Below are 15,595 nucleotides of genomic sequence, written 5' to 3' on the forward strand. Positions count from 1 at the left end.
TCCCAATCCATTTCTGTACACAAACCTGAAGTTAGGTCCTACTGCCCGAATTATTTTAGTAACTTATCTGGTCTCTTTGTCTATTCTGTTCCCTCACCACATCCAATACACTACTGTCAGATAATCTTACTCTTCTAAATTTGCACTAACTCAAGGTTCTCTATGGATTCAAAATCAAGTTCTTCAGCACGATTCCCCAAACCTCCCATTAATTGGCACTTAATCTCCCTGCCAATGGGCTCTACTCTTCCTGCCTCAAATGCCTGTTCCCTGCTTCTTCACCAATGTAAATCTAATATAATCCTGCTTCATGACAAAACTGGAAAAAAACAGAAACCCAGTTTACAAAGTCTTTCCTATATAATCCCACCTCACGGTGTTATTTCCTTTCCCTTACATTCCCTAAGCTATAAGGTGTACGTATAGTCTAGTAGAACAGTAGAGTCACTGCCCCGCAGAACGTGTGTTGTCTGAACAAGACACACTAACGTCCCTGTATCCTATCCCACAGGAACAAATCCACCACTGGTACAGCATTTCGTGCTGCTCCTCTACACTGCCTTCTGGTTCTTCTGTGGTTCTAATTACTATGGTTCTTCTAATTACTGCCTGGCAAAACTTAAGATCCCAAACTTTCCTGGGTGGCCATTCCTTAGGAATGATAACTATTATATTAGGTTGAACTATATGAAATTGCTGATATCTGACCTATCATTTTTAACCCATACAAATGGAAATTTCAAATGGTTCAACCTATTAGATGTTCAGAAGGCCTAAGTATGGAGTATGTCTCTTCTGAAGAGGCAGGCTAAAACAAACATTTGGTATTCGCATCTGCCCACTCCTCCATATTCGGCTTTTCTGACTTTCTAGGGATCCAGAAGTAGACAGTTCATCCTATACAAGGTCTGTTGAAGAGTTAAGGAATATGGAAAAGCTGATATCAGGGGAAAATAATGACAAATCAGAAAAGGGAATTAAAAAATGCTATAAATAACTCTGGATAGCATCTATGACACTGTTTGGGAAGGGAGGGGAGGGGAAGGGAGGGGTAGAGAGAGGAAAAGCAGAGAGAAGAGGAAACTAGCACATGAGCTTGAGTATAGTGCGGAGATACGAGTAAGGAATGAAACAAATTCCCTCTGTGAAAACCTCTCCAATGAATTCACCTAGAGAAAGAAATGGAAACAAAACTTATTATTTCTTTACCTAGTAACTAGCAGATTCTTGTCTCGTAGAAACAATGCTTGTGTAACAGCGTCCTTGTGCCCCTTTAGACGGTAGAGGCCACTTTCATTGATCACATCCCACACGATAATATCTGTGTCCTAAAGGAATCAAATACAGAAGAATTTTCTTTACCACATAAGGCCTAACTTGACACACAATATTTTTATTACAAAGTTGATATGTAGTCCTTATAGAAAATTTGGAAAACATACAGAAAAGCACAGAGGAACCAAACACCAGTTGATTTCACCATCCAGATATAATCACCATAGATATTTTGTTGTATACTATTCTAGTCTTTATGTATACATACATGCTGTTAACTGAGATCATGCTATTCCTATCATTGTATAACTCTCCTTCTTTTTCTCATTTAATATATTTCCATGTCCTTCCAGACTGTTCTCATTTTTAATGGTCACATAATAACCAACCTTAAGGATATACCATAATTTACTTTAAATTTTTTCTATTTCAGCCATTTAGGCAGTTTCCAATTTTCTGCTATTATAAATATGTGGAAATGAACATTCTTGTACCTCTATCTTTGTACATATCTCTGATCAGAATAAAGACTAAAAAGGGAAATTCTTGGGTTAAAAGGTATTTCTATCTTAAGTCTGCAATTCAGGGTGATCTCCAGAAAGGGTGCACCAATCTAAAGGTCCACCAGGGCTATGTATGACAATGCCCGTTTTCCCATCCCTTCATCTCTGGATATTAGCAGTTGCTCAAAAAACACTGCCAGTTTCACCAAGTTGAAAGGCTGTCTCAATGTTTATCTGATTTGCATTTCTGAATACCAATGAGAAATTCTGTACATGCTCTATGGTGATTACTGGCCATTCTGCACCTCCTTTGAACTGCCAAGTCATGTCTTTTATCTTCCTTTGGGTCTTATTTTTTACTTGTTTGTTGGTTATTAAGACATGATATTAATCCTTCCCTTTTATAGTGGAACTATTAAATACTTTCCCTTTTTCATTGTCCTTTAACTTTATTTTTTCCAGTATTATTGAAAAAATAATTGACATACATCATTGTATAAGTTTAAGGCATACGGCATGACAGTTTAATTTACATATATTGTGAAATGATTACCATAATAGGTTCAGCTAATACCCATCTTCTCATATAAATAAAAAGAAAAAAAGGAAAAAAAATTTCTCCTTGTGATGAGAACTCTTAGGATTTACTCTTGACAACTTCTTTATAGTGTTTTAATGCACAAATGTTTTAAATATTCAAATATCAAGCATTCAAATTTATGTCTTTTCCTTTATAATTTCTTTCCTTGCTGATATGCTTGAAGTCTTTTTCCACCTTGATATCAAATAAATATTTATTTATATATCTTCTAGTTTACTTAAAATATCATGGTTTTAATATTTAAGTCTTTAATCCGTGACTCTTTGGTACATAGCATGAGGTAAAGTTTTAACTTTAAATTTCCCCCCAAATAGCCAACTGTTTAAGTCCTGTTTCATAAGTAATCCATCATTTTTCTACTCGTCAAAAATGTCATCTTTAAAATATACTAATTAGGTATATCAAGTGGATTTGTTTCTTGGATTCCCATTTGGTTGTAGTAATCTATCTGACTATTTTGTATTAATGCCAGGCTAATATAACACATTATAAGTTATGACTTCATAATGCATTTTAATATCTGAAACTTCTTAAATCTAACCCTGAAAAAAGAAATCTGAAACCCTTTTATTTTTTCCCAAAATTCTGCTATTTATTATTCATTTGTTTTTCCATATATTCTTTTAAATCATTTGGTCATATTCTAAAAAAACAACAAAAAGACCTTTGGGATATTTAAATTGCTTTATCTGTATAAACTAATTAGAACATACGAGCATCTTTTCAATACTCTGTCTTGCCATTCAAGAACATGGTTTGTGTCTCTATTCACTCAAGTCTTCTGTTACATTCTTTAGTCAAGTTTCACAGTATTTTTGTGTCCATTACTTAACATACTTTTGTAAATGGAATCATTTACATTCTATTTTCTGATGACTGAGACATAGGAAAGCTACCGATTTTACCAAAACAAATGGCCAAGAATCATCATTTTGACTCTCCTCTTCCAATTTGTTTTGTTCCCCCAACTTGTGTACTGTTTTGGGTAGCATATCCACAATGATGTTCCATAGTAACTATCATGGGCATCCTCATCTTGTTCCTGTATTTAATAGTCTTTTATCAGTGAATCTGACAGGAAACAAAATGAACCACCCAATTCATATCCATCCTTCTCACTCTATTCTACCACCTATACTATTTTGTACACCGAGTGCCCACTGTTTCACGCAACAATGTTTGTGAATAACCTGCTTCAGCAGTAGCCTTACACTCCTTTCTGGATTAAAGTCAGGGCACCTAATTCAAGGTCTCACCTTGGACCCAGATGCCAGCCTGCCTCCTAGCTGATCATACTTCAAGGAAGTGATTGCTGCTTTGTGTCCATTGAAGGTCACATTTCCTTCCCCACTCAGGAGACTGAAGATTCGGATAGACCCATCCTCATAACCAACAGCTAAGTGCAGCCCATCTGGGGAGGGGCACAAGAAAGTGACTTCATGTTTAAGCCCCTGAAGGATGAGAATCTGAAATAATAAGAATTAAAAACAATGTAGAGGAGTTAAGCATGTCATCAAGGAAAAAGTGTGGGAATAATCAGGCACAGTAAAATTAAGAGCATCAATAATTCCAAATCGCTCTTATGAATAATAATGAGACTCTGGACTCTATCTCAAGTTCTTTAATATAGAAATTATTATTTGTACTGGGTAATGAAACATTCAAGAAAAGGTAAAGCTATACTATACTATTTCTCCAAAGCGCTACATTAGCATAATACTTGCCAAAATTTCCCAGGCAATGGAATAAATTACTAAGTCCTTATTCTATGTCAACACCAAATGATTTTCCATAAAGGGTTATAAACACATCCTTGATTTAACTGAGCCCCATCCCAGAAACCAACCTGCATGGCACTGGAGTGCTACAGTGATGTATCCCCAAGGGACTCTGGGGGACACTAAGTATCACAGTATTAACCTCTTGGAGGTCACAAAGTGAGTGGGCAAGATCAAAATGCCTGTATTTTGTTTGGCAGAGGTGGTAGGCTTGGGAATTCAGAGTCATACAAAATATCAAAGGCTAGTTTAACAACCGCTGGGCCTCATCTGCATAGGTAAGAAAAAGATTCAGTCAACACAGCAATATTCCTTTTAAATGCCTAATATTCTATAACTAGTTGTGAGGGCAAGTAGAAGAACTTGAAAAATGGAGAACTGGTGAAGTAGAGAAAAACAAACATGTTGGGAATAATGATTACAAATAATTACCTGTAAATATCACTACAAATAAATACCTAAGAGGTAAGCTCTTTTGGTTGTGGTTTTCAGAATTTAGTGTAGAAGAGCACAATAGAATGTGATACTTGGCTATCTAGACCCAAAGGAAAAAAAAAATTTCTAGAGGCACACACTTAAAAAAAAAAAAATCTGTGCATGACAAAGCAGAGCTCTCCCACTTCTGCCTCCACCCTCAAATACCCATACATCAATATCAATCTAGGTGATTCCTCACGTACCTTCTCTCCTTTCCTTAAGTCCCAGATGAAAACATGTTCACAGGCTGGTACTGCCACATAGCGCCCTTTTTCACCACGAAGTGTCACAAAGACAATATTACCCTTCTGGCTGCCAATAAGGCCAAAGACTGCACTGGCAACATAGCGTAGGTACTGCCTGGTGAGCCCCATGTTCGAACATCAGATACCACAAGTGAGGCAGCTGCACCTGCAAACAAAGAAAACTGAGTTCTTTGGGCACCTTGGTTCTGCTAGGCTGGCAAGCACCGACTGTGTATCATGTGGTTAAAAGTACATGACCTGTGGTTGCTTAACCTTCATTTACTCTGAATATATTACTGACATAAAATACCCAGACATCTCCATTTTTTATTCACTGCCGACTCAACGTGTAATCTCTCACTCCTCAAGTTTCAGATTGGTCACACTGTCATGGCCACCTCACAAATTCTGACATGTGGCCTCAATGCAGCTCAACAATTTGCTTCTGCCCATTCAACTACCATCAAAGTTTTTACACGAAGACGGACAGCCTGAGACTGAAAATATTTATTGGTGAGCATTTATTGTAAACCTACTAATAATGAGACAGGCACTGATCTAGACGCTAGCGATATGGTGTTGAGTAAAACAAAATCCCTGATCTTGTGGCACTTACCTTCGAGCACAGCGGCTCTCAAACTCCAGAATGTATCTAAATCACCCGAGGGATTATGAAAACAAATTGCTGGGAACCACCTACACCGCACATCCCCAGGGCCTGTTTCTGATTCAGTAGGTCTGGGGTGGGGCCCGAGATTTTTCATTTCTAACAAGTTCTCAAGTAATGCTGCTGCTGCGGTTCCCCGCTTTGAGAACTACTGTAACTAATACGTGCAGGTCTGTCCTGGATTTCCAAAGCAGGGCAGCCACCTCCCCTTGGCACACAAAAACTACTACTACAACTTGGCACACTGTTTTTCAAAGTTGCCATAGTTCCTGTGTAACCGAGCAGGACACTACAGGGCCTTCCCAGGTCAGACACCACCGCCGCCCCCCACCCCCCCCTCGCCCCCCACCCCCCCACCCCGCACCGTGTCCTCCACCTGCCTCCCGTTAGTAGAAAACCTTTAGCCTCCTAAGCCTTCCCTGAGTTCCAAAGAGCAAATGTAATCAGAGAAGTGAGAAAATGCAGAAACAAAGGAATCAAGCAAGACAAAATAAAAATAGTTTTAGCCATTAAACAAAATCAAGGATCTTTAAGTTCCTCCTCAAGGGCTATGGAGATAATATTCTGAACCATATCCTTGAGCTGTTTTGCAGATACTGAAACCCCAACCAGGTGGAAGAAGTTAACTGAATGCCGACCACCGGCATGTAGACTCCAGGCCAGCTGGAACTAGAAGGTTGATGGTGTTGACTCCCAATTACCTCACCACCAACCAATCAGAAGAATGCCCACCAGCTGATCACTTGCCCCACCCCACCCCCCTCACCTTGACTTTAAAAACCTTTCCCTGAAAGCCAGTGGGTGGGAGGGGTGTCTTCTGAGCATTAGCTGCACCTTCTCCTGAGGGCCCTGCAATAAACGCTGCACTTTCCTTCACCACAACCCGGTGTCAGTAGACTGGCTTGACTGCCCACAGGGGGGCGGACTCAGCTTTGGTTTTAACAACTGCACTAAATCAAATTCACTGAAAACACTTGGTTACCATAAGAGACAACTGGTGAAGGAGATAAATTAAGCTTGCCTGCTCTTAATATGGTAATGTGAAAGGTATTCCCCCAAACACCGGTGCAACTTAAAAAACACAAGAATACTAAACAGAAGTTACAGCCTTCTTCTGGAGCTGTTTTTGTTTGTTGTTGTTGTTGGTTCAGTTTGTTTGGTTTAACGCTACAGGGTCTCTTTCTATTGCAACCTGATATTTTAGTCTACTTTAACAGGAAAATATTCAATGCCTGTATTAATACTTTCTTTTAATGACCACTTACAGGCCTCATTTTTCTTCTCCCAGGAACCAACATAAAGCCAGTTAAAAGTGAAGGGAAGATAATATTAACATGGCAAAAACGCTCTTAACCTGGGCCATTTGATCAATTCTTTACCAATTCATCTTACGCCTCTGGCCCCAGCCCCTTAACTGTAATTGTTGTTCATGGTAGTCTTCCGCCATCTACCACAGTATTTTCCTTGGAGACTTCATACAGCATGCCTAGGCCCAGGGACCCACCACATCCCTACTTCCAGTCCGGCCCACATACCTGAATACCAACTATATAGCTCCAAGAGCTTATTAGACATCCCGATCGGAATACCTTGCAGTAGCACATTTAACGTGTATAAAACCAAACCTACCTTGCTTCCTGAACCTTACTCATTTTTTTCTAACTCTAAAACACACAGCTCTCCATGCCATTCAGGCTCAAAACCTTGTAGTAACCTTTGGCTCATTAATATTATTTAGACAGCCAATACTGAAAGAGTGCTTACTATATGGTAACTGATACATTAAAATGTATATAACCGAGTAACCATATGAAGTTAATTTCATATTTATTAATTGGATTAATCATAATTAATTAATTGAATTAAGTGAGTTAATACATGTAAAGTGCTTAAAAGGATCCTTCACAGTTACCTTGCAAGACAGGTACTATTCTTTTTTTTTTTTTTTTTTTTTTCAGGTACTATTCTTATCCCTATTTTACAGACAAGGAAACTAGACACAGAGATGTGAAATAGCTAGCTCAAAGTCATTCAGCTGGTTTTAAGTGCCAAAGCCAGATTACAAACCAAACTCCAAAATTTCTTCTTTTAACCACTAAACTATTTGTCTTTGCCTCCGTCCTCTCTTTTGTCAGAAACTACTTCTACCTGTTTCTCTGAAGGAGGATCCTTTTCTCTCTTTCCACTACTTTCTGTTCCAGCTCTTTATCACTGGGTTCCTGCACTATGTAGCACCTCCACCTCCCTGTTTTTCATTCTTTTCTTTTAAAAGTCATTAATACTACTTGACTAATCTTTTCAAACGCACTAATCTTACCCCAAAACCCTTTAAGAGCTAAACTGTGTGCACTTCCGAAGAACTCAACCTATCTATTCCTCTTCAGTTCTAGCATAAAATTTTCTGTCAGGCTAGCTGATTTCCCTTCTTGTCCTGTCACCCTGCCTTCTTCAAACTGTTCCTCTCCCTTAGAATAACATGCATTCGCCCGTCTACCTAAGTGTTACCCTCTGAGGCCCACTTCCTTTGGGGCTAGTCCAATTCTCGAAGCCTTTTCCATTGCCTCAAAACTTCAACGATCTTCCATACAACCTGGTACTGGTCACTTGTGTCTCACACGCATGTGTGTATATGACGCTTTTCGGAGAGAGTTCACGACCTAACCTTCCTCTATGCCCCTACCATCCCTGCTTCTTAAGCCACAGCCCCCGAAAACATGCTTCTATGATACGCTGAAAGGCTGGACCGCCGGAACAGACCTGTCAGATGTCCCTAAACCAATTTTTCAGTCAGGAGAGGGTGAAGTGGGGGTTCCGCACACCCACCACGCTGCCAGACCATCCTCAGGCGAGCCCTGCAGGCGCCGGGTGAACGAGCTCAACACCGCACGCACCAGCTTCGGGTGTCCGCGGCCGGCTTCCCGGGGACGGCGGTGGGCCTCCCGCAGTGGCCCAGGTGCCCCTCCACCCTCGAGACCGACCCCAAATCTCCCTGCCTTGCCTGCGGCTGGCACCAGGAAGGCCTCAGCCAGGACCAAACAAACCCGAGGAGCAGAACAAAGGCGCTCAGCCGCCGCGCACCTACGGTACCTACCTTGGCCTCCACGAGGCTCCGGACTGATTGGACTCGCCCGTCGAACCCACCCCTTCCGGGTCCGCTCAAGGAGCCTCTTCCGCCCGACGTTCCCTTTGCCTTCTGGGGGAAATGACGTAAGAGCCGGGCTCTGATTGGTGAGCGCCGGCCGGGAACGGAAGGCGGTGTTTCGCCTGCCAGGGCTCCTGCGGCTGGTCCTTTCAGCCTCCTGGGATTTTGGCTTGCTTTACCCGCCGAGCTCCTGGCAAGTGTTGTCCGGGGATGCCGCTCGGCCGCTTTCCACGAGGAACTTAACCCGCCGTGCCTACCTGCCGGATGGGACCGCCGGAATGCTGTGAGAGGCGGGACGGAGGCCGGGAAGGAAGGCGGGGCGGAGCGGGCCGGGGGCGCGGCGGGAGGCGCACGGGACTCGGCCAGGGCTAGGGATGCGGGCATAGAGGGCTGGTTTTGTCAGTTCTCCGCAAAAATGAGCCTGGCGCTCACAGGCCCCACCCCCCCACCCCCGCTGTTGATCTGGTTCCTCTCGCCCGAGGCGCTGTCGGGGAGAAGTTACCCACCAGAAGATAGAGGATAGGCAGACCCGGGCACAAGGGACAGTGGTGCTCTAGCCCTGGGGAGGCGCGCGCCCTGGGGTGCAGGAGTCGAGTTTGTGTGGTCGCTCTTGTGGACTGGGCGTTTCACGGACCGAGAGCTGCTCGAATCAGGGCTGGGTAGGCGCTGAGCCTAGGATGCTGAGTTGTCTGGATCTCCGCAGTCCCTGGAGTGACATTGGTCTGGCTTTCGGTTTCCGCTCCTTGGTCGCCAGAGGGGGAAGTGACCAGGGCTGACTCCTCCTTGCTTGGTAATTGAGGCTTTAGGTGCTCTGTCACCAAGTGGGAATTAGCTTTTCTTTCTTGCAGTTTTGTCCGATTTTATTCTTGGGCTGCATAAAAGTGTTTAGAAAGGAGTTCTGATGTCTGTAGCTGTGGAAGATTAAAGCTAACATATAGGTATATAAAAGAAATAAGCCTGTGCCTTCAAGATAGCTGCAGCCAGCTTAGAAAATAGACTTTTATCTATATTACCTGATTTTCTTCAGGCGTTTCTTGAGTTTTTAAGACATGTTCACCTAGTCTTCCATATTCAAGAAAATGACAAGAGTAGAGAATGAATATGATCAGGCTGTAAATAGATGTAACAGTGTAGGTGTTTGAAACAAGCCTACGGTGGGTTGGATGAATGAGAAGGGAGGAAATTGTGGCAATAGACTTATTTCAGTAAGTTTGATGGGGAAGGGAGCATTTAGGTGAGCGTATATGGCTAATATACGAAAAAATGTGTATATATATGAGGAAAAAACGTGCTTTAATACATAGTCTAGATTCCATATCGATGACACCCCTTGTATTATCTGATTCTAAGAAGGTTATTTTACAGCTGTATAAACTGTAGATAACTACTGTCAATACTAAATCATTTTATCTGTAGACATGAAAATTCTACATGTCTTTTAGAGGTTGAGTGGAAGTTTTGCCTCACGTACATTCATTTCAGTATTCTTGATCTCTTAATGAGCCCAATTTTGGGACTCCCTTTATCAGCCATCTGGCTGGTTCCTTTGTGAGTTAAATAAAATCTTGAACCATGTTCATTTTTGTATTAGAATGAGTCATGATTTTATCTTTTAAAAAAAATTAATTTAACATTATTAAATATTATGGGAAAGGACAATCACAAATGGAAAAAATCATTTTGTTTTATTTATTATTATTATGTTTTGGCCGCATCGCGTGGCTTACCGGATCTTAGTTCCCTGACCAGGGATTGAACCCACGCCCTCTCCAGTCCTAAGCATTGGACGGCCAGGGAATTCCCAGAAAAAAATAATTTTAATGAAAGTTGTTGTAAGCAACTTTGATTGAGTGCTAAGATAATGCATCTTATAACTTCCCAATGGACTACTTCAAGAGCATAACCTTAGTTTCTGAAGTTTCAGAATTGCTCAATGTATTAATTTTATAATTAAAACATAGTAAAGTTCTTTTTTTTTTTTTTTGGATTCAAAACTTTAACAATAAGTTGTGCCAGTAGAAGCGTTTCACAGGCAACGATATATCAATAAATAATAGTTAAATTGAGTTCCTGAGAAAGAACCTACCATGTGACGTCTGTCAGAGCGTAAATAACAACACGGCGTTACTGCAAAACTAGAGAAACACTGACAGTCACGACACAGCACAGCAGACCCAGAACCTGCCACTCACACACATGTAAACCAGTACACAGGAATTATCTTCTTCAGTTTAGACATCTATAGACGAAACACAGTAAAGTTCTTTTAATATGAAGGTGGTACCACTAACTCACCATTAGAGCATGTGTTTGGCTGGTTTTGAATGATGGTGTTAAATTTGACCTGGGCTGTTGACACAACTTAGAAATCTTTTTGTTATACTGTATTTATTGTTGACATATTTGACTGTTTCCATTTGTTTTTCCATCTAAGTAACTTTCTAAAAAGAAAAAGTCATTCTCTCTATTTGCATAGAATGATTCTTAAATATAATAGATTTGGTGTTGGGATAGGGGTATTGTGCAGAAATATTTAAGTACCTTGAAGTTTAAAATATTGAAATACAAAGACATAAAGACATAAAGAATGGTAAACCTATAATTTATACAAAAACAGTGAAATAGAGCTGGTAATGAATGGAGGTCAAAAGCATGGACCAGCTCTTTTTGTATTTTTATCCAGGCCTATCTAATCAATGTAAGCATTTTGAAGAATAAGAAAACAGATTTAAAGTTCTTTTCTCTTTTAAATGATACCATTTTCTCTTTATTCAGACAAAAAATCAGATTTTTTTGAGACAGTGAACCAAGACGTTCTGCCTGATTCTGCCCTGTCTTGAACAATAAAAGTCTAATCCCTCTAACCAGTCCAATTAATCATATAAAGCACTATTTGGAGGACTTCTTAAACTAAAAGATGACAAGATTTTGAGAAAAAAAAGATGAGCTACAGTGTAATAAGAACTGTTATATACTCATTATGAATTTGAATTGTAAAAGATACATAGTGGGTTCTCTTTATCCTCATCTAGGGAGGTACTGAAGATAACCCTTAAGATAGTATGGCTAAGGAAATAGATCTGATTCTGCAACCTTCTGTTTGTTACATGTAAACTTTGAGATCCTGGGACGTAAATGTCTTGCTTCAGGAGTGTTTTTACTAAGGTTTTGTGTTTGCTTATGAACCTGTTCAAAATACAGAACTGATCAATTGATTTTCAGTGGGAAGTTCTGCTCTTCTTTAATGTTATCCAAAATTCCGGCTAAAGCTGTAGATTATTGTAGCCTTCCCCTCCTCCTTTCCTTACCTGAGCACTCTGTATTCTATCACTGGGATTCCTAATTTGAGTCTGGGAAACCCCTCAGATTTTTTTCCAGACCTGTGCTTGTATGAGCTCATGTAGTCACAATTTGGGTGATGAAAGGGTTTTTATATTTCATGTAATTCTCCAAGGGGTCTGTGACTCCAAGAATGTTAAGAACCACTGTTCCTTAAGGATCAGGGATCAGATTTTCCTGCCTAGCTTGGCTTTGCTGCTCCATTTGCTTTATTGCCAAGGTGTGTGTGTTGGGGGAGGGGGAGATTTAAATCTCTTTTTGATGAGAAAAATGCATTTCTGCTTAGAGTTGGAGCTGAAAAAGAATTCATTGTTAAATGCCATGACACTTTCATATAATGCCATTAAATTTTGCTCTACAATAAGAGCTCTGAACATTACCTATTACTCATTCAACACTCAGTATCTTGTGTGTCACAGTGACTTTTAAGATCTTGGAAGAAGATCCAACAAACTATACTGACAAGACGTGGTTGGACATACAGGAGAACCACCAGAGTGTACTGTCAAAGAAGATAATAGAGTTTCAGGGAGGGAATAATCAATAGTGGTTGCAGCTAAAATTTGATTAGCTCTTGGACTTGACATTTGGAGAATTATTGTTGACCTTGAAAAAGCAGCTTTAGTATTGCTATAGAGATGGAAGCAGAACTGCAGTGGGTTGAATAAATGGAGGGAAAGGAAGTAGAGCTGTGAAACAGATTACTCTTAAAGTTAAATGGTGAAAAGAGGAGTTTGTTGGTATTCTGAAGAAATGGGGTAGGGAAAAAATTTGAGAGGAGGAGACTCAGGGGAAGGAGAGATGTAGTGAAGGAATACTTGATGTTATTACATTCTCTTAGAGGAAAGCTAGTCAGATGCAGTAAAATGCTTAAATGAAGGTGATTTGGCAGGCTTAAAAGTGTGGAATATACCCGAAAATCACTTGGAAGTTGGAAAGAGTGAATGAAGATAGAGACATTTTGAGTTGGAGAGAAATTAAGATAATTTGAACAATGACTTCTCTTTTCTCAGAGCATCAGGAAAAGACGGAAGGCAATGTGATATGATGTAATGGAAATGGCACGGGTTTTAGTGCCAGCTGGTCTTTGATTTGGATCTCAAGGTACCACTTACTAGTTCTGTTACCTTGAGCTGGTAATTGAACCTCTGGGTCTTGGTGCCCTCACTGTAAAATAAGTGTTCTAATACCTACTTTGCAGGATTATTGTAAGGATTAGAAAGCATATTTGTAACATATCTAATACCCTGTGGTTCACTGTAACTTCCACAGTTGGCCTTCTTTTGTTCCTTTAGTGTCTTAGGTTCTTTCCTGCCTTAAGGCGCTCAGATGTACCCTTTCCGCAGCCTGTAAAACTCTTCTACTTTTGGTCTCAACTCTCACTGTCTGCAAGAGACATTCTCTGCCTCTTCAATTTAAGTAGCCCCTTCTTTGTTGTAGGACACTTATCACAGATTTTAACTGTATGTATTTCTACGATTATATCTTTGTGTGATTTTTGTGGGGCTATCTCTTCCATTAGACAAAGACTCAGCACTTAACAGTGCTTGAATGAATGAATGCCTGGGACATAATAGGCAAATAAGCATTTATTACCTCACAGTTTTTATGGGTCAGGAATTCAAAAGTTGCTTAGTCGTGTGGTTCTGGCTCAGGGTTTCACATGAGGTTGTGGTCAAGATGTCAGCTGGCGCTGGAGGATCCAAGGTGATTCATTCCTATGTCTGGAAGTGCATGCTGGTTGTTGGCAGGAACTCTCAGTTTCTCCCCACAGGGGCCTTTCCATGAGCTGCATGAGTGTCCCCATGTCACGAGAGCTCACTTCCCCAGAGCAAGCAGTCCAAGAGAGCATGGCAGAAGCCACAATATCTTTTATGATCCATCCTTGGAAGTCACACACTGTCATTTCTGCAATATCCAGTTGGGTACACTGGCCCGCCTTATTCAGTATGGGAGGCATCTACACAAGAGCATTAATATCAGGAGGCAGGTATCATTGAAGGACATCTTGGAGGCTGTCTATCACAGATGCTGTGTGGAATAGCATAGAGTCATCCAAGAATGACTCAAAACAATTTTCTGTTAGTGTTGATGGAGGACCAAGCTAACATAGGAAACCAGGTATTTGTTTTGACAGCAGAGAGGATAACTTCTGATTTTTTTTTTTTCCCCTACTGGCACAGGAGCAGATCAAAGAAAACAGATGTAGGGTTGATCTAGGTGTTAGGGATTAACAAGTCATTACAAGGGCAGACATTGAGATAAATAAGAGTGTATCTTAATTCACCAATTTGTTTTTGGTTTATCTGATGCTCGTTAGAGAGTCTTTGACAGTGAGTGTCTTGGTCTTTGCCACACATGAAAACATCTCTTTATCTCAACAGTGGTGCAGGTGACTTTCACATTGGCTCTGAGAAAGTTATAACATAACATTCATTGTGCCTTGCTTGGTGCCAGGTGCTCTGCTATGCAGTTTTTTTTAAAGATTCTTTTGATATGGACCATTTTTTTAAAGTCTTTATTGAATTTGTTACAATATTGCTTCTGTTTTATGTATTTTTGGATTTTTGGCCGAGAGGCATGTGGGATCTTAACTCCCCAACCAGGGATCAAACCTGCACCCCCTGCATTGGAAGGCAGAGTCTTAACCACTGGACCGCCAGGGAAGTCCCTGCTGTGCAATTTTAATACAGATTATATCATTTAATTCTCACAATAACCATAGTAGTACATTACTCCTATTTTAGAAATAAGAAAACTCTGGTTTAGAGTCAAGGATAATATGACTATTAGGTGGTAGGTCCTCAACCCAAACTCAGGCCTTCCGATAATAGAGCCCAAGCTTTTACCATTCTGCTTCTGCCTCAAAGTGTAATTGCATATGGAAATATTTACCTTAAAATACTAAAGAAACTGGATTCAAAATTGTACATGCCTTATGATTTTACCTATCACAGAAAAAGGTAGGAACTACTTTTTGGTATCTTTCAAATGTTCTGTAAGTGAGTATTACTTAGAATTGGAAAGAAAAGTTATTTTAAAGAAGTAGTTTTGTCCTGTAATTTGACATTCAAGTTTGCAAAATGAAAACTAAGTTTGTTTTTAATGGAATTTTTAATATTATGGTTAAGAAATTTCAGCATGAGTCGTCACCAAAAACCTGTGGATAATTTTTTGAAATTATGAATTTCTGCAGGGTGTCATTCCATTGAGCTCAAGGCAGTTCAGCCATAGACAGTGACTGTAGCCTTCACTTGTACTCTGTTCAGCTTGTCCAGTTCCAGGCTGAATACTTGTGAACAGATCAACAGGACTTGTGGTTGCCTCTAGTTTCAAAGGCCAATTGGAGGGACTAAACACCAACTTCTAGATTAAATTAGTTTCTTTATTTCAAAATAATATCAAAGGAGTACTTAGTAACAAATAAGAATAATCCTCGGATACAATTTTATCCTGGTATCATCTACAAGGCCTTTCTGAAATTGTTATATAAATGAGCACATTTCCTACCACACAGTGTTGGTGCAGGAATTAGAATATTGTGTCAAATCCATGGTTCATTCCAATT

At 40.3% G+C, this 15,595-nt stretch overlaps 2 protein-coding genes across 4 annotated transcripts in view; one reads left to right on the forward strand and one right to left on the reverse strand.

The window, feature by feature from the left end:
- The window catches only part of WDR3 (WD repeat domain 3), a 51,559-nt gene extending 42,786 nt beyond the window's left edge, over positions 1-8,773 (reverse strand). For all 3 annotated transcript variants that reach the window (XM_082458283.1, XM_082458282.1, XM_082458281.1), the window contains exons 1-4: positions 8,638-8,773; positions 4,838-5,045; positions 3,636-3,845; positions 1,210-1,328 (exon numbers count right to left, since the gene is read on the reverse strand). In XM_082458283.1, coding sequence (XP_082314409.1) covers positions 1,210-1,328; positions 3,636-3,845; positions 4,838-5,008 — 500 coding nt within the window. In that variant the 5' untranslated portion in view covers positions 5,009-5,045; positions 8,638-8,773. The remainder of the gene's footprint in view (positions 1-1,209; positions 1,329-3,635; positions 3,846-4,837; positions 5,046-8,637) is intronic.
- The window catches only part of GDAP2 (ganglioside induced differentiation associated protein 2), an 80,060-nt gene continuing 73,232 nt past the window's right edge, over positions 8,768-15,595 (forward strand). Inside the window, exon 1 of the mRNA XM_082459235.1 lies at positions 8,768-8,971. The gene's annotated coding sequence lies outside the window, so the exon portion shown is untranslated. The remainder of the gene's footprint in view (positions 8,972-15,595) is intronic.

This window comes from Balaenoptera physalus (assembly GCF_965194825.1).
Source record: "Balaenoptera physalus genome assembly, chromosome: 1".
Lineage (NCBI taxonomy): Eukaryota > Metazoa > Chordata > Mammalia > Artiodactyla > Balaenopteridae > Balaenoptera > Balaenoptera physalus.